The sequence below is a fragment of the Corvus cornix genome, chromosome 24, assembly GCF_000738735.6.
Source record: "Corvus cornix cornix isolate S_Up_H32 chromosome 24, ASM73873v5, whole genome shotgun sequence".
NCBI lineage: Eukaryota > Metazoa > Chordata > Aves > Passeriformes > Corvidae > Corvus > Corvus cornix.
Window position 1 is genome coordinate 3798744 of NC_046353.1, and position 18022 is coordinate 3816765.

General features: G+C 53.0%; 1 protein-coding gene across 1 annotated transcript in view; it reads right to left on the bottom strand.

The window, feature by feature from the left end:
• Positions 1-13464, bottom strand: part of JAM3 (junctional adhesion molecule 3) — a 31185-nt gene extending 17721 nt beyond the window's left edge. The window contains exon 1 of the mRNA XM_039564772.1: positions 13368-13464. Within this exon, the coding sequence (XP_039420706.1) occupies positions 13368-13419 (52 nt within the window). The 5' untranslated portion in view covers positions 13420-13464. The remainder of the gene's footprint in view (positions 1-13367) is intronic.
• Positions 13465-18022: the final 4558 nt, after the last annotated feature.

Genomic DNA, 18022 nt, shown 5'->3' on the forward strand with positions numbered 1-18022 from the left:
GGGCAAGTTTGTTTATTAGAGCAGAAAGGAGCCTTGGCACGGAGGGGTTAAAAGATTACTTGTCTTGGGGGAGTTGAATTAGCCATGTATCTGGGAACCAACTTCTCCCAGACCCTGACTTGTTTTTCTCCTTAAACATCATCTGCTGCTATTTTTAGCAGAGAATTTTCTCAGCCGAATGCTCCCAGTTGAGTCCTGGTCAGAGGCCCTTTTCCCAGGGAGACACAGCCCCAGCAGCACATGCTGGTCCCTGGTTCAGCTCAGCTCTGTGCCACTGTCCTGCCAGCTCCTCCAGGCTTCGTGTCACAGCGCCAGCTCTCTCCTGAGGCATGGGGACAGTCCCCACCCCAGCCTGGGGCAGGCATATTAAATGCCCTCACAGACCCTAAAAAGCAAGGGCAGGCTGCAAAGTCAGAAACAGCTAAGAAGAGTAGACTGGACTTGGTAACTTGCCTGGAGGCCTTAGAGGATGAATGGCAAAAAAGGTGGGAAGGAGATCGAAAGAAGTGATTAGGCTGACATTAGTAACAGGACCTGCTTCTCAGCACTAAAATCTATTTGGATTCGTTCCAGTTCCTCCGAGGGAAACCATGGAAGCCTTTATTGTTCATAAAAGTTGCAACTAAATTCGGACTGTGTAAAGCTTAAGGAAATACCTCTCAGAGGACAGCCCTGCTGGAAACAAATGAGGTAACTCCCTTCCTCTTCTCTGCTTTTCTTGGGGCCTTCATTCCTCCTTGGCCAAAACCCCAACGTGTCCATCAGCCCATCAGTGCCTTCCGGTGGCTCCTGGCTGCTCAGCCTCCAGCACTGCTATCTGTCTGCCTGGCTGCAATTAGCAATGTGTCACTGGATGTCTGGGCTGGTTCTCAGGGAGGCAACGCTCGTCTCCTTTTATCTACAGCCTGATTTAATACCTGCTTGCCAGACATCAGCACAGAAATCAGAAGGCCAGATCAGGGCACATGGATGGACAAACTGAATAAAGCAGGAGAGAACCCCTGGCTTGCCTGTGCTAACGTGCAGGTCAGGCTGGGGACCCGGGAGGACTGGGCTCTGTGGATGCTGGGGATGAAGCACAGCGGAGCCACAGTCAGGAAGGTCCCTGTAACAATGGCCCCTTCTCGGTCAGTGTATCTGTTCGCTGTGTGTCTTGGAGTCGTGTCAGTGAGGCAAACAGATTGGGAACATATTTGCACTCCCCACAGCAGTACAGAAGCCAGCCCTGACACAGAGGAGCAAGCTGGGCTCTTGGCTGCTCCGTGCCCCCGTGCCAAGTTTCCAGCTCTGCTTGGAACCCGTGGCCGAGCCCTGCTCTGGCAGGGGGAGAGGCCGGGCAGGGTCGGGAAGCACTCAGCTCCCAGCCCCTGCTGCAGAACCCGGCAGCTGCCCACAGGAGAGGGGAGCCAGGCTGAGCTTACCTGAGCTCCTCTGAAGCTTCCCAGGTGACACTAAACCTGGCACGGTGTGGCTTTGCCCTCCTCATGGCCACGCTGGAACAGCTGGGGCCCAGGGCAGCAGGAGTCCTGGCAGCACACAGATGCTGCACAGGGCCTGGTCCCCGTGGCAAGAGCTGCCTGCAAAAAGCTTCCCCCAGCCCTGCAGGAATCCCAGGAGCCCCGGATTTCTCTCCTGACCTTCATGTACGCATTCCAGCACATGGCACTTAACCTTTGAGGCTCCTTTGAAAATCCCAGTGCCAGCGTTTCACGGATGAGTGTGCTTCCCCTCACATCTGCCCCCTGTATCAGATGCTGCCAGCGCCTCTCTCTCTGCTGGCTCTGCTCCCAGCCGAAGGACAGACAATAGGCATTTGAATCCAGTCTCCACTTCCCCTCCCAAACAGCCCGGGGAGATGGCATATCAGAGACAGTGCTGAGAGCAGCGCTTGCCAGCCAGCGACAAGTCTCTCCAGATCCCTGCCTGCCTTCGCCTTCCCTCCCACAGCCACGGCCCCACCGCTGCAGTGGTCACTGGGCACACAGGCCAGCTCTGCTGGGCAAGTCCTGGCACTCATCAGTTAGCCAGACCGAGGGAGTCTTCCCTCATCACCCTGCTGCTGCCAAAATCGACTGGGTCGTCCTGGATTCCCAACCCGCTGGCCACAGCACTGGTCAATGGACCTCTCCTGGACCTCTCTGCTGTGCCAGCTCACTGGAAACACACTGGCCACCTCCTGGACCTCCTTTTGCTCACTCTTAGCAGCATCTACCTGCAATTAAGTGATCCAGGTTCCACCTGCAAGAAGTTCAACTGGGGTCCAGCGAGAGCTATCCTGGATTCTCCTGAAGAACCATTTTCCATCTTCCTAGAAATAGCTCTGCTTCTGGAGCCACTCAGCCCGTTTGGCACCGTTCCTGCTGCCTCAGAGATAACAAGAGAGTGAGAAAAACCTGTCTAGACACCGTTTACCTTCCATGGACGCCCACTACCACATCAAAGCACCTCTTCAAACAGACCTGCAAACTGGACAGGTAATACTCCCCAGCTCTCCTGTGCCTGCTCCAGCCAGAGGCAAGGACTCATCCCATCACGCTCCAGAGTTTATCTTTAATCCAGGCCTTTGTGGCAACAGGAAGAGGTAGGATGAAAAATCTCATTACAGGCACATCAACAGAAGTCAGCTGGCTTCACATTACCCAGGTGGGGGCTGCATCCCCTCTGCTCAGCACCCTGACACAAGCTGAGATCTCACCTGTCTCCTCTGGGCAGGCTGCACCCCCCCAGCTCCTTTCAAAAGCTGCCACACACTTGTCACACTTGTCCCTCCTGCTCAGCTGCTGGACCCCTTGCCTCCCCAAAGCCACATGTGTGAATGCTGGGCAAGCTTTGCTGCAAGCTGGGGATCACAGAATATCCTCCTGTGACACCCAAGGAAACGGAGGTCAGCACCCAGCTCATCCACCGAGCAGCAAGTCACTGTCACAGCAGGACAAAGGAGCTCAGGTAGATAATCAGGATACCCTGAAACCAAGGAGAGGATTCTGGGTTTCTTGAGCACAAGTTACTTGAAGTCCCTGCTGTGGGGAAGCACCTGGCACTAGCATCGAGCACTGACCACGAGAGCAACATTTACCTCATTATTTTATTCGGGGTCCTTTGAAATACCTTCTGAGTGAGAGACAGCTAAGAAAATCCCGTCTGGCTCTATTCTGTCTCAGGCAGAAACAGCCTTTATTTAGCAAACTGCTGCTAACAGCTCTGTCTCATTAGCCAGTGTTTAGGGAACCAGGCTGCAATTGTTCTGAAGTCTGGCATTGCAGAAAGAGCCTTGATAATGAGGTCTACAGGAGACGATTCCTCCTGACAGCCCCACAATGACCTAGAAATCCTACTTAATTCCCTGTCAGGGAAAAGTGCTGAGTAACAGCGAGGTGCAGAGGCACTGGGGGCTGATCCAAGAGGGAGCAGCAGCCTCTGCTCACACTTGGGGCTGGGATGCAAGTCCGGGGTGGCAGAGCCAGCCCTGCCCAGCTGCAGCAGCTCTCCAGAGAGAGCCTGAGGGACAGAGAGATGGGGCTTGCTGTGGGAAGGTTTGTAGCCTCGTCTGTGAAAGACTTGGCACCATGCAGTGAGCTGCGAGCAGAAATCCCTGAGAACAGGAGGAGGCATTTGGAAAATCCACAGCAGCACCTGGATCTGGGCTTCTCTGGGCACAAGGCACTGCCTCCTCTGGATCGTGCTCGCCTGCAGACTGTGCCAAAACCCTGCCAAGGAACTCCCTGGCTCAAACAGCTCCACTTTTCCCTCTGTTCCTAGGTCTGGCGTGGCCAGGAGCTCGCCAACTCCACCACTCCCAGCAGAGCCTGTGGAATGTCCTGCTGTGGAGCAGCCTCTGGAGCTGCTCTGGAGCCATCCCCAGGACGTGGATGCTCAGTGTGTGTGCCCTGGGGTGCTGGCGAGTGTCTGACACGTTCTGCCCCAGCCACTTTCCCCCAATTCCCTCGGAGGAGCAGGCAGCAGGCTGGGGCAGGCTTGGCCCACAGACACCCCACCTTCAAGTGGTTTGTTTGCCACAAGCAGCGCGTGGACGTAGCCAGGAACCTCTGGGCTGGGTGGCCCAGGGCCAGCTGGGCCAGAAGGTGAGGTGGGGGGATGCAGCAGGAATGTGGGCTGGATACAGCTGACCTTGAGGACCACCCCCAGTACAGACCCTCACAGGCACATGCTTGCCACCTGTTTCAGCCAGCAGACGAGGGGCTAAGGCAGGAATTCTGGAGCTGAATGCAGGGTTTGTTCAGGAGGGGTCTGAAGACTCCCACCCACGTGAGGCTGAGGGTGCTGTCTCGCAGGCCCTGGCACAGGAATGCATCTCAGCCCATCACGTGCGATGCTGCGAGCGCAGCCCTGTTTAAAGCACAGCTCAAATGTGCTTTAAGGACTGCTGCAAGGAAAAGAAATGTGCAAATGAAACCACCAGCCGAAACAGCGTCTAGAGACAGCCCCAGCCAAGTCCCTCGAATGTCAGCAGCAGAAGGAGGGCTCAGGAACGGAGAACCCGGCTCAGTCTGTGCCGGCTCTGCTGGCACACACAGAGGATCTGCCTCAGAGACATGAGGAAAAGACATATGCTGAGAAGGGGAGGCCCAGCTTTATTTTACCAGCCTCTGCTCCCACCCGAGATGTGCTTTAAAGACTGCCTTGCAAAGTAGGAATTAAATCCAAAGGTGCCTATGCATCTTCCTCGTGCTGTCATCCCCTTATCAGTGACCTCCAGCCTGCTCTGAGCCAGAAGATGAAAGGATTGTAACACCACTTATCTTCCCACTTAAGAACATGCTTAAAAGCTTGCTCTTAAAGAGGAGGACACTCAAGCCTGGGGAAGCAGCTGTAAATTCTGCAAATGGGCTTCCTTGCATTTCTTTGAAGGAGCTACTGCTTCTCAGTGAGGGACACAGACACCAAGAGGAAACTCGGGAGGGAGGAAAGAGGGAAGCCTTTGGAGCCAAGAGAGTCTTTGCCTCATGTCCAGGACACGGAGCTGAGTGACAGATGTGAGACTCATGGCATGTGTGCCTCAGCAGTGACCGAGGATGAGCCAGGAATTGAAAAGCTCTTGGGAAATATGGAAGCAGCCAGAATTATGCCATATTTGTCACTCCAAATCCACACTCTCCTCGGGACTGCGCAGTGTCATGGCCAGCAAGGTTAGGGATCCCCTTGCAGAGCTGCTGCATCCAACCCTGCTCCAGGACTAAGCCTTGAGGCCAGGACCTCTCCCACACAGCCCCGTGTCTGAATTTGACCCTCATCTCCCCTCTTTGTAGAGCTGCTTGTAACCACGGTGAACCTGAGTCCAGCTTCCCTTTGTCACTTAATAGCTGAGTCAAACTGTCAAAACAGCCAAACAGGATCTGTTCCAAATATTTGCAGAAAGAGGAGGATCAAGGAGCCTGCAGCAGAACACCAGGAGCCTGCCCAGGCGGGGAGAACAATCCCTATTGTGTACCAACAGCGGGATGCTGGTGGGCGATGATCACGCCTTGGGACATGGGGAAAGAGCCCCCAGATCCTCCCATGCTCAGGAACAAACTGGAATCTGGAGTCCCCTCTGCCCCCTGGCAAAGCCCCAGCCCTGCAGCATGATCAGCCCTGATCGTGGCTCAGCTGTTGGCTCGGAGAACCCGAGGAGCAGTTGGCAGGGGGAGAGGGGGGTACTGGGGTGCCTCAGGAACTGCTGCCAGCCCCAGCACAGACTTCAAAGGGCTCCTCTCGCCCCGCTGCGTGGGAGAGGACAGCTGTGTGTCGGCAAGGCCCACCAGAGCATTTCTGATGGCAGAAGAGAGGGGTTGGTACCTGGTGTAAACTCCTCTCCAGCACATGCGAGGCAGCTCTGGCAGGCAGAGCTCCGCGCTGCCCTGAGATTGATGAGATGCTGAAAACTGGCCAAAATGAAGGGAAAACACCAGCTCCAGGAGGATGTTTACCAACTCAAACAGCCAGGTCTGCTTGAGGGAGAGCCCACGAGGCTCGGGAGGCAATTACAAGGCACTCTGCCAGTTCAAAGGCAACTCCATCAGCTCTGAAGGAGATAAGCCATCGCCTCCCTGCAAAATCAGAGCAGCCCCATCCACGTACACTACGTGCAACCTCAGCAGAGCAGCTAAAAGCACAGAGGGAGGGAAACCAGCACCTCCTGTGCTGTAGGAGCCTCTAGATCAACAAGGAGATCCGTGGTGGGTGAAGCCAACCTGTTCCATGGCTCGTGTCTCCAATCCCGCCAGCAAAGCACAGAGCAATCACACTAACGGGGGGTGCATTACTCCTTCCACTTTGTTGATATCTAAACACCTCAACAACCTCTTCCCCCAAGGCCTCCCACAGGCTGGGGAAGCCAGGGCTAGTCCAGAGGTCCAGAGCACAGAGCTGGGACTTCTTCCCCTTCCAAGATGCCCAGGCCCTCTCTCGCACAGAGCGGATGTTTTCCAGGCTCTAAAAATAACCATCTCCAAACAACGTGGTGTGTATAAAGAAATATTTATCTCCCAGCTTTTGCTGAAGATCAATACAGAAGAAAAATATTAAAGCAGAGATTTAAGTGTGTATTAAAAATAGCTGTTGGTAAGTTTCCTTTGAGGGGATAAAAGCTATTTCACAGAAGCAGCAAGAGCTGCAGGACTTTGCAACACCTTCCCTGCTGCGTGAACTGCCGGAAATCATTCAGGAGAGTGTCAGCAGCCAGAGCCTCAGGAGGAAGTCCATTAGCAGGCAGCAATCTCCTTAATGGACCCTGGGGTACATGGGAAAAGCTGCTGTGGACACTGGGGCTCTTTCCAGCGCCGCGATTCACGCAGCCAGTTACCATCCCATACTCCCAGGAACGCTCCTCATCTTCATGGCAGCCTGATAGCACCATGAGTTCATCTTTCACGGAGCTTCCAGTGAGCGCGGGCACAAATTGGGACAGTGAGTTTTTGCTTTTTCTTTCTCTTTTTTTTTTTTTGTCAGCCCCCAGCAAACAGCCGTGAACAGAAGCTGTTTGTAACAGCAGCAACATCCATCAAACCTCTGTTTTCCAAGGATAACATCCTGGCAAAACAAAAAATGCTGTCTCCATGGGTGATTTTGGGGCTGAAAGATCAAGCAGAGCCTTGTACATTTACACACTGACAAAATCATTAAGTTCTCTGCTGTGCAGCCACCTCCACTCGAGGTCTGAGAGAACACACAGCCACCCCGGAGGGATGAGAAGTGGCAGGAACCTTTCCACTGGGAACAAAAAGCAGGACTGATGTGCAGAGCTCTGTTTCTCTGTTGAAAGGTAAGCCTGGCTCTCAAAAGAGCTCTCCTCCATGACCTTGCTTGCCAGCCTTATTCCATGTCGTTAATGAAACACAACTCCCAACTTCCTTTGGATATGTGAGGTTTTATGGGCTCCTTCAGCAACCACTGAACCAACCTCATGGTTGTACATCCTGAGATGTACTGGGCAAGAGTGTCAAAAATGGCAGCTTAATTAGACGTCTCAAGGGGAGTGAGCAGGGAAGTCTGGTGCTTTCAACAGACCTGAAATTTTAGAAGTATTTCACTCCCACTCTTCAAAACAGAGCCCAAAAGTGTCCTAATTTACATCCTCTCTGTCAAACACTGGCCACTTACATAAGAAATTGCCCAAAGTTTATTAAGGCAGGGATTTTCAGAAGAGGTCACAGGCATTAGAAACACAGCCTAGTAATAGGAACAAATCCCCTTAGATTTCAGTGGATTTCTCCAGCTCAGCAGAAAATCTTACCTAGGCCACCGAAATATATTTTTAATAGCGTGATTAAAAATCGTGAAATACTGCTGAACATGGACCACTGCTGCCTTTTAGCCACATGCCAAAGATACAGTAAGTCCCTGGCACGCTGCAGTTTTAGAGCTCAGTGTCTTCAAACGAGCCAGCTGTGCCCAAACGAATTAGGAGGACTCTTAAAAACCCCACTGATCTCACATTTGTGTTGCAATAATCAGGTACATTGAAGGGAGTAGGTTCGAGCGTGTTCTGGCTTTAACTCTGAAATCCCTGGGATTTATGACTTAAAAAAAAAAAATAAGAAAATCTTGAGCATTATCTGAACACAATTTAATTTCATCTACTTCATCTACTGGTGCTCTGAAAAACCTTCATTTCCCCTTGTGACTGAGTCTTAAACCCTGTGCTCCAGCCAATGAGGGGCACCACAGAACCCAATACCTGGGATTATTTATGCCGACAAGCAATTCTTGCATGACAGAACGATTCCCATTAATTTTTCAAGCTTATCTGAAGTACCTGTGGGCTGTCAGGTTACAACACGTATGTGGCTTAGTTTCTTTCTGATTAGTCAGTGCCAGCCCAGAGCTGACTGGACTCTCATCTGACAGGTCTCAGCATTTTACAGGTGAGTTCATGGGAACCTGACCCAACTGCGCTCTCAGGAGCTGGAGAAATTTCTGAGATATTTGGGGGTTTTTTTTTGGGGGGGGGTTGTTTTGTTTTGGTTTTGGGGTTTTTTTTGTTAACTCCCATTTATAAATTTTGCTCCTGCCTCTGCTGCTCTTTCTCCTGCCTGTTTTCTGGTTTGGAACATGCACCTAAAGCAATTTCCTCCAATCCCCAACGCAGCAGAGAAGCACCTTTGACAAGACACTGAGGAACTGCAGAGGAACTCCCTCTCCAAACCTCACTTTTTGCATGTTGGGGTTTTATTCTAAGACATTTGAAGGCCTGGCTGAGGATGCTGCTCTGAAGAACAGGACTCCAGCTCCATTTGCAGCTGTCTTGGTGCTGCCCTCCCTTGTGCTGGACAGCTGAAGTCCTGCCCAGGAGTCACACAAAGCTTCCTTAGAGTGGCAGCAAGGCCATCAAAGTGACACCAGGACCTCAGCTGGCTGTGCCTGAGCAGGAAACATCTTTAAAATACACCTCTCTCAACGTTTATCCCCCAAGGAAGCTGCCTGACCTCTGAAATGAGAAGCAGGAGTTTGTGAGGAGTTGATTATCCCTGAGACCAGTGTTCTGGTGAAGCCCACGGGATGGAGTCCATGAACTCCTCACTGTCCTGTTCCTCACAGGTATATTTTGGTAAGTCCCCACAGAAAAAAAAGAATTGAAACTCTCCAAACAACACCCCTCCCCTCAGGTTATTCCTGTGGATGTTGGTGCTCTGAAGGGTCACAAGCAAACAGAGACCTGAGCCTTCCAGCCAAAAATAAGTCCAGTTTTTATGTTATTATTTATTCTTCTGAAAGTGAAACCTCTGGTTTCCAGCAGGGAGTTGGAGCACTGTGACCCAGCAGGTATTTCCTCTGCCCCAAGCACAGCTGTTGCCAGAACTGCACCCAAACAGCAATCCAGGCCCTCTGGGGGAAATTTCAGGCTGTGTCCAGAACATTCATTAGTGCAATTAAAGCCATTAGCTGGTTCTGAGGCCATGTCCTGACTCAGCCAGGGACTGGGGTTTGTTGCACACACCCTTAACTCCTCCACCACACAGAACTGATGTGCTGTTTGAGCTGGGTTTTGATCCTGTCTCATAAAAACACGATACTCCCTGGGGGTTCTGAGGGAAGGCAACCAGCCCTTATCAATTGGGAGAAGATGCTGCAGTTCAAATTCCAGCCGATACAGAAGCCAGATTGAGAATGTAATTATCCTAATTAATTTTATATCGGGAACTCATCTCTTTTCACATAAACAGCAGTTTCCAAGCAGGCCACCAGCTCCTTTTGCACAGAGCAGTGGTTTTATCTCATTGAGGGGCATGTTGGCAACACAAGCTCGTGTTGTGCAGACAAGGACTCTTGAGGACTCAGGATCCTGCTGGCCTGTGGAAATCTTTGCCTTTGCTAACTCCCTCCCACCACTTCAGGCTGGCTCCGTAAGGAGTTCACGAACCTTCTCGGGATCATCAGGGCTTGATGCAATCAACTGTGAAGCATTAGCTCTAAATATACAACTGGGAGGCCAGTTCTGCTTCAACACACAAACACTCATGGCAGAGGACGAGCAAGCAGCCAGCCCAATTTGCAAGAGAAACTGAACTAATAATCCAAGCATGCTGCAAGGAAAGCAGGAGCGAGTGGGGGCTGATCATTGCTTTGCCCTTTGGAGATGGCTAAAGTTAGGGGCAAACTGACAGGAGGCCACCCACAGCTTTTGTCCTTGTTTGTGGAGATAAATGCAGCAGCTCATTCCGCTTTATTTACTTGTTTAGGTGATTTTTTGGCAACTCCAAGTGTGTCCCTGGTGCAAATCCTCAGTGTGTGGACAGATAATTGAAAAACAACTGCAGCAGGCCAAGAGACCCAGAATTCAACTTGTACAGGGAAAATAAACACTGAAAGAACCCAAGCTCACAAAGCAGAGCAACATCTCAGTCCACAGACTAAAGCAAACACATTTTACTCTTTGAATCTCCTCCTGTTTCAGCAACCAAGAAATTCTCAGAAGTATTCGGGGCAAGAGGGAATGTGCTGGTGTCGCGTTCTTTGTCAACAGCTGTAAAGGAGATGTGCATCCAACCACTCTTTGGTGGCGATGCCAGATCCTGCTTACCCAAAAAGGAACACCAAGCCCTTCCTAGGAATTTTTTGGAAGATGTTATTAAGCATCTGATTTTGGCAGGGCTCTCAAAGCTGTTTGTCCCGGTTTTTTATTGCCTGTTGAAAAGAAAGCGATACTGCAAATACTTCCCACCAGAAAATACCAACAAGCAACTTATCATCACTGCAAGAGAGTCAACATTTCCACCGAGTGGTTTTTGGCACTGACAGCTGACTCACAACAGTTGTTGGTGGCTGGGACAGATGGACTTCATATATTAAAAGAAAAAAAAAAAAAAGGAAATTAGAACTTCTACTCCATAGATTTTAAAAAGCCTTTTGCGAAATCCAACCTATTACCAAGCCCTCAGAATTAAATCAAAAAGGAGATTTGAATGTAATGAGCTTTAAAACTGAAATGTGCCTGGGACTTGCCCGTATCTCCCCATCAAGGACTTCGAGCTATCAGCATGTTCTATTTTCAACAGGAAATACTCGAGAGTTTTGGGAGGGTCTCCACAGCTCTGCTCTCAGCCCAGCACGTGAAATCCTCTAAAATCCAAATATTTGTTTCCACGGGGAAGCTGGCAAGGAGAGACCTCGAGGCAGAACTGATGTCAGTCATAAGCCTCACTCTCCATCAGTGCCGCCAAGAGCTTCCACTGCTTTAATTATGACCATGGCATTTCCCTGATGTGCAGAATCTTTAGATGCTTTTGGTGCCTAGAGCTGGGAATGCACTGAATGCTCCATGCTTCACTGGCTCCCGTTTCCTGGCAATGTTTTAAGGCCACGATCAAGAACAGGGGCTGTTCTGGCAGTAACACACAGCAGGAGGCAACCCTAGCTCACAGCACTTGGGAGTCAAAGCAGCACCTTGGAGTCTAGAGCAGGTCAGACCTTGGGATCTCAGCATCTTGTGAGCTTTGTCTCCTTCTTTTCATGCCTTTTTGTTTTTTCTCCCCCAAGTAATCGGTTGGCATAAACACATCCTTCCAGTCACACTCCCATCCCACCATCCAGCACCAGCCCTGCAGGCTTCAGTACAAGTCTAATTTTAAGTACTGCTGACAGCACAGCCCTATTTTAGTGGGGTGCCCCCAGTCCCTCAAGTCAGGCGTGGTGGAAGAAACCTTTTTGTTCTCAACCTCACTCTACCCAATCTTCTGGGCTTATGACCCCACATTTAAACACTACTGGAAATCAACCCAGGATGAGGCACTTTTTAAATTTAATGGAAAGCAAAGCCTGGTGCCACTTGGGTTCACTCACCAGGTGAATGTTCTCAGGCAGGGGTGTGAAACCAGTGGTGTTTGGCTGCTTTTAGCAACTATTGTCTGTCTGAAGAAAGGCAGAAATATCTGGAGTTTGTTTCCAGTCTCCCTATCTTTTAGGCCAGGTTCAACAGGACACTCAGGCTCTGCTCAAGTAACACAGGAAGGAAATGAGGCACCTTTCTACCCTGCAGCCCCGCTGTGAGGGAAAGTCGTGTTAAGTCTGTGGTTTTTCCCATTTGAAGGGAGCAGCTGAATCCAGAGTTAGCACCGGGCAGACTGTGTGATGCTCCGGGATCAGGCACTCCCCATTTCTCCCGCTGAAGCTGTTTCTGCTCCAAACCGCAGCAAAGCAAGCGAACACCAGAGCCTGGAGCGCGTGACATCCCTCTCCTTGTTGGGAATGAGCGTCAGAGTCATCTTCGCACCCCTCCGCTGACTGATTGGGTAAAGAGCGCCCAAATCTCACTTTCTTTGAGGCCCAAAGCTACTCTGCAAGTTCTCTGGAGTCCCTGGAGGATTGTTTTTTGTCCTTAGATAAACTGTTTGAAATATTTCCATTCACTTCAGCCTCGAGTTGACCCAAAACAGTGACTGGTGAGTGTGTACATGCTCAGCCCGTGTATTTTGGTACTCAGCTGTAGGCTGGTTGTCAGCCTAACCCCACTCCACCCCGTCTTCTCCTCCTGCCATCTGGGTGGAGGGGGGAGGACAACGCGAGCCCACCGGCTGCTGTCCCCCTCCTCATCCCCCCAGCTATTAATAGCCAGACAACAAATGAGCCCAAATTCATTCCTGAGCGGAATTAGCAAATGTTTTTGCAATTAAAACTGCAAACATTCATGCGGGGCCCCCCGAACAATAGGCGCCTGTGCCTGGTCTTGAATAGGCACTAGTGTCCGCCCTGCCTGCCTGCCGAGCCTGCACATTCCTGGCACCCTCAGCCCTGGACCCGCTCCTTGCTGAGCTGGGTTTTGGGATGTTTCCCCCGGTCCTGTGCGTGTGTGTGCGTCCCACGCTCCCGGCAGCATCACGCTCCCAGCAGGTCCTTCTTCCCGGCTGGCCCTGGACCCGTGTGCTGTCCCGTCCCCCATCCCGGCGGCTCCCACGCTGTCCCCGCATCCCCCCGCGCTCGGGCCAGCGCATCCCTCCCTCCCTTCCCCGTGGCGAGGATCGGGGCAGCGCATCCCTGTCGGGGCACGGGCAGGGATAGCGCATCCCTGCCCTTCCCGGGATCGCGACTGGGGCAGCGCATCCTTCCTCCCTCCCTGCCCCGGGATCCCAACCGGCCAGCGCATCTCCCCTTTTCCCTGGGATCGCAACCGGGGCAGCGCATCCCTGCTCCCTCTCGTAGTCCAGGATCGGGACAGGGGCAGCGCATCCCTCCTCCCTCTCTCACTCCGCGATCGGGACGGGGGCAGCGCATCCCTCCTCCCTCTCTCACTCCGCGACCGGGACGGCGGCAGCACATCCCTCCTCCCTCTCTCACTCCGCGATCGGGACGGCAGCAGCGCATCCCGCTCCCCGGGGCGCGGGGCCGGCGGCGGGCGGTGCCGGGCGGTGCGGGCGGTGCCGGCCGGTACTCACCGAGCAGGGGCAGGAGCAGGAGCCGGAGCAGCTCCGGCCGCCGCAGCGCCATGATGGGGTGTGCGGAGCCGAGCCGAGCCTGCGCACTGCCCGGGCGGCGCCGGCCCGGGGGCGGGGGTGCTGCCGAGCCCGGTCCCGGCTCCGCGGGGGCACCGGCCGGGGGCGGGCCCGGCGGGCAAGGGAGGGGAGGGGGAACGCACCGAACCCCCGGGCAGGGCGCGCCCTGGGCCCGCCGAGTGGGAGAGAGGATGGTCCCGGCGGTGGGACCCCCGCGAATGGCGAGAGGGGATGGTCCCGGCGGTGGGACCCCCGCGAATGGCGAGAGGGGATGGTCCCGGCGGTGGGACTCCGGCGGATAGACAGAGAGGATGATGCTGGGGGTGAGCCCCCCGCGGTGGGGGAGAGCCGATGATCCCGGCCGTGGCATGCACGGACTGTGGGGAAGGGGGCCGATCCTGCCCGTGGGACCCCCGCGAATGGGGAGAAGGGACGGTCCCGGCAGTGGGACCCCCGCGGGTGGGGAGAGGGGTGCGGAGAGGTGCCGGTCCCAACTGCTGGTTAAGCCCTGTGGAGAGAAGGAAACTCACGCCGAGTCTGGCTCTGGGAGGACTTTAAGTGTTTTTGAACCAGAATATTAGCAACATTTTGGTTATAAAACCCATCCAAGTTTTGCTCCAAAGTAGGTGTTTCCCCCTTGTATTTAACAAGAACCCCTAAAAAGAGCAATTTCTCTGAGAATTTTCCCTAAAAAGCCAATTCACATCGGTCTGAATTTCACTATAAACTTGTAACAAAGTGAGCAAGAAACACAAACAAGCAGCCGCGCAGAAAGTGCTGCTCTTGAGGAACTTCCTGAGTCACAAAATCGCAGACTGGTTTGGGTTGGGAGGGACCATAAAGATCATTTCGTTCCAACCCGCTGCCATGGGCAGCGACACCTTCCCCCAGCTCTTGTGCTGGACCAAATCCTTTCTGACACAACCAGATGTTTGATTTAGAGATTCTGCCCTGAAAAATGTGCTCTTTGCACAAAGAGCATCCTGAGCTACTGTGTGGTCCTCAAAAGCGCCCCAGGACCTTTTTCTTTGATTAACAGAAAGCAACAAAAATTATCAGCGTGGGACAGTGGCCCCGAATTGAGCAAGTTCTGTGTTAATGCTGGCTCTTGCGTCACTGCCAGCAGAGTCTGATGAGGATGTAATTAAGAAGCTGTTGAAGATCAAGCAGCTGGAATGAAAGCCAGAGCTCTCCTCTGCTCTGTAAACCAGCTCAGCAGAGCTGGCAGAAGTAAAGGGATGTAAAAATGTATTTAACTTGATAATGTAGCAGATCTAGCTCGAGATGCTAATGAGTAGATTTAAAGGGCTGATCTGAGCCCAGCGAAATTAATACAGGGAGTCTCATCAATTCTAATGGCCAGACGGGACATTTCCCTGAGGATGAAGGGGAAGGAATCGCCTAATAAGGCTATATTCCTTAAAACCTGCCTCTGGCAGTCTTTGGGCTGGGTCCCTGTTGAGTAAGGAATCATTTTAACACAGTCCATTTGGGCTGCTCTGACAGGAGAAGTAAAATGTGATGACAGCGAATATAATCAGCAATAAAGTGCAATCACTGAAGTGTCAGGATCCTCTTTAGCTTCCAGCAGCAGCTTGATCAGGGCAGAGAGGAGATGAGACAGAAGAGACAAAGAAGGATGGGAGGTCTCTAGCTGGACTGCAGAAAAAAAGGAAATTATTTCAGTTTGGATGGTGCTTGGGGCAACCTGGTCTGGTGGAAGGTGTCCCTGCCTGTGGCAGGGGGTGGAACTGGATGATCTTTGAGGCCCCTTCCAACCCAAACCAGTCTGTGCTGCTGTGACGGGGGGTGAGCCATGCTGGGACAGCCACAGGACAACTGTGCTGAGGTGTGCTGGCTCCCCCAGGCCATCTGGGCCACTCGAGGGGGAGCTGGATCTGCTCTGAGGAGCTCTCCTAAGCCTTGATTTCCCTCTCCAGGCTGCTGGAGCTCAGCCTAGGCTGCCCTGAGAGTGTGTCTGTGAATAATCAGTGCAGGCAGAGGCTGGCTTTGGAGTCAACTAGCAGAGCAGATATAACCTTCATGGATAACACCAGGGCGTGACACCTCGAGCATCATCTCGGATACCCATCCTGCACCGGAGGGATGTGCCAATTGCTTGTCTCAGGCTGATAAAACCAGTGCCAGCTCTCCTCTTTGTGCTGCCTCCATGGTTTCATTGCAGCCAGATCCTGTCTTTTCAGCTGCCATCGCCTCCCAGGAGCCCTTTGAAACGTGAAACTCAACAAGCTTGAGGAGTACAATAAATATTATACAGGAATTGTAGCGCCCATCAACCCAGGATGGCAAAGCACTGCTGTGTAAAACATTGATTTCCACACAGAGATGGAGCTCCCTTTTCCTTATTCAATGTTGAAACAGGTAACTAGAATAAAATACGTGCTAAGGGCAGCCCTGTGTGGCACAGGGATGTACTCAGGCATGAGGAGGGACCTCTTCCTGTGATTTCTTTGATCTCTGAAGGGTTCTCCAATCCGTGCTCCAAACAAGAAGACGAATCTGTAGGATGATAGGGAGGGGGCACAGGCCCTGCCAGGGAGCCTTCCTGAGCTCCAGGACAGCCTGTGGTGGGGAGTGATGGAGAACAAAATGGGAGATAACGCAGTGGAGCCTCACTCCTGGCACTTGTAAGAACAGAGAGAAGATGACCAAGGACTAGACTGGAAAAAAAACCCCTAGGGATTTCCGAAGGTTGTATGGAGCGTGTTGTACATCAGGTGTTTGGCATCTGAAGGCGACTCAGAGAAAATGGATCCTTCTGATGCTTGCAGTGCCTGGAGGCCCAAACTGAGTTTCAAGCCCTGCTGAGAAGAAGCTGCTCAGACCTGTAATAACAGACTGTGCCTGTCACAATGGGTTTTCAGTAGCAGGCCACATGGCAGGCAGGAATGTGATTATCCGAGGCACCGGGGCTCCCGGGACTCTGCCAGCGAGCTGTGCCGTACCTCGCGTGCGGAGGAGCAGCCCGGCTGAGCCCTCAGGGCTGTCCATCTGGACCCTTCCCAGCCAGCAGGTTCGCTCCAGACCTCTCTAACTCTGATGCTGTGATTGTGGCAGGCCACTGCTGGCCTGGGAAGAGGGAGGTCCTGGCAGACAGCTCCACCAGAGAGAGGGTTTGGCTGCTCTCAGAGGTGGGAGCTGGTTGTGCTGCCCAGGTGGGAGGGGCAGAACTGGGAGGAATCTGCTCTGTTAAAGAAAAAACTTTACACAGAAGAGGAGGGTTCTGGGCCACTGTGTTTTCTCAGGGGGAAATACCAGCAGATGTGATTTTGTTGGATGATCTGAAGTGTCTCTAGAGCCACCTTTGTGTGTGGCAGATGGAAGGTCACGGGTGATGTGGGCAGCTGGGGACAGAATGGCCACCAGAGAGGAAAAGTCTCCCCAGAGCTGCACTGGGGTGAGCAGGAGCTGTATCCCAGCCTTGGCTGAACAGGCCTGGTTCCCCTTGGTGAGACAGGACCTCTCAATCTGACTGGGTAGGACGTTTGGAAGCAAAGTCCTGCCTTGTCTTCGAGGGTTTGTAGGGTCACTTTAGCCTCTGCAGGTATGTGTTTATGCACATCACTCCTGATCTCAGGAACCCTTTACCCCAGATCATTCTCAGCAGCTCTGGGAGGAGATGAAGGTGTCTGGCCTGTGTCCATCCCTCTTCCACACCACTCCTGCTGCTTGGGCAGCTTTTTACGGACAGCCTCGTGCTACAGTGCCTCTCACTCCTAGCTGAAGACAGCATCTCTTTTTTTGTCTTCTGGAGTCTAGACAAGCTGTTGATTCCCTGGTGTCACAGACCATGACCCCACTCCTACACCAGTCCCATCATTTCCCCCTGGTTCATTGCTCAGGCATATGCTCATCTATTTTGAATCATTTGTATGTGTGAGGCTGAGTGGCTCCTAATCTTGTCTCCCTCCTGGGGCGTCAGTCACACTGGCATGTGCCTTTTCCCTGTCTGCCTCCCTCTCTTTATGGACTATGGGTATTTTTAACTCTACCCTCTAATTAGAGGCAGTTTTCTCGGGATATTTTGCGCGCAAGGGCTCTCACGTCTGTGGTCAGCAGGGCAGGCAGTGAGCACTGGGGACTGGCCATGCATGGAAACCTTCCTGCTAAATAAACACGGCCCCAGCAGCAGAGCCTGGGATGTGGGGAATGCATTCCTCGGGTGCTGCCTGCAGCAGCGTGCTGGGGTGACAGCTACGCAGAGGAGCCAGCAAACCCCCTGAGAGAGGGCCACGGCTGCCTCCTCGTCCTGCAGCACAGCGCGGTGCCTGCTCAGAGCTCCCTGCAGCTGCCTCCAAGCTGCACGCTCAGTGCTCCTGGCCTGAGGCAGCCACATGCCTGGGGACATCCCCGAGCTGAGCTCCCTTACCCCGTGCTGGTCCAGGCATGGAGAAGACAGCGATGCTAATTAGAGGTGGCCTTGAACCAGGTGTCTCCAGCCTTGTCTCCTTGTCCTTCCAGCACCCAGCAGCGCTGCCTGCCTGGCTCCAGCACCCTCCGGAGCCCCAGCCTGCTGGAAGCTGCGATCCCCCGGCGCAGAGGCGCGAGGCAGCCGTGGCGTGTGGCTGCTGTAAGCA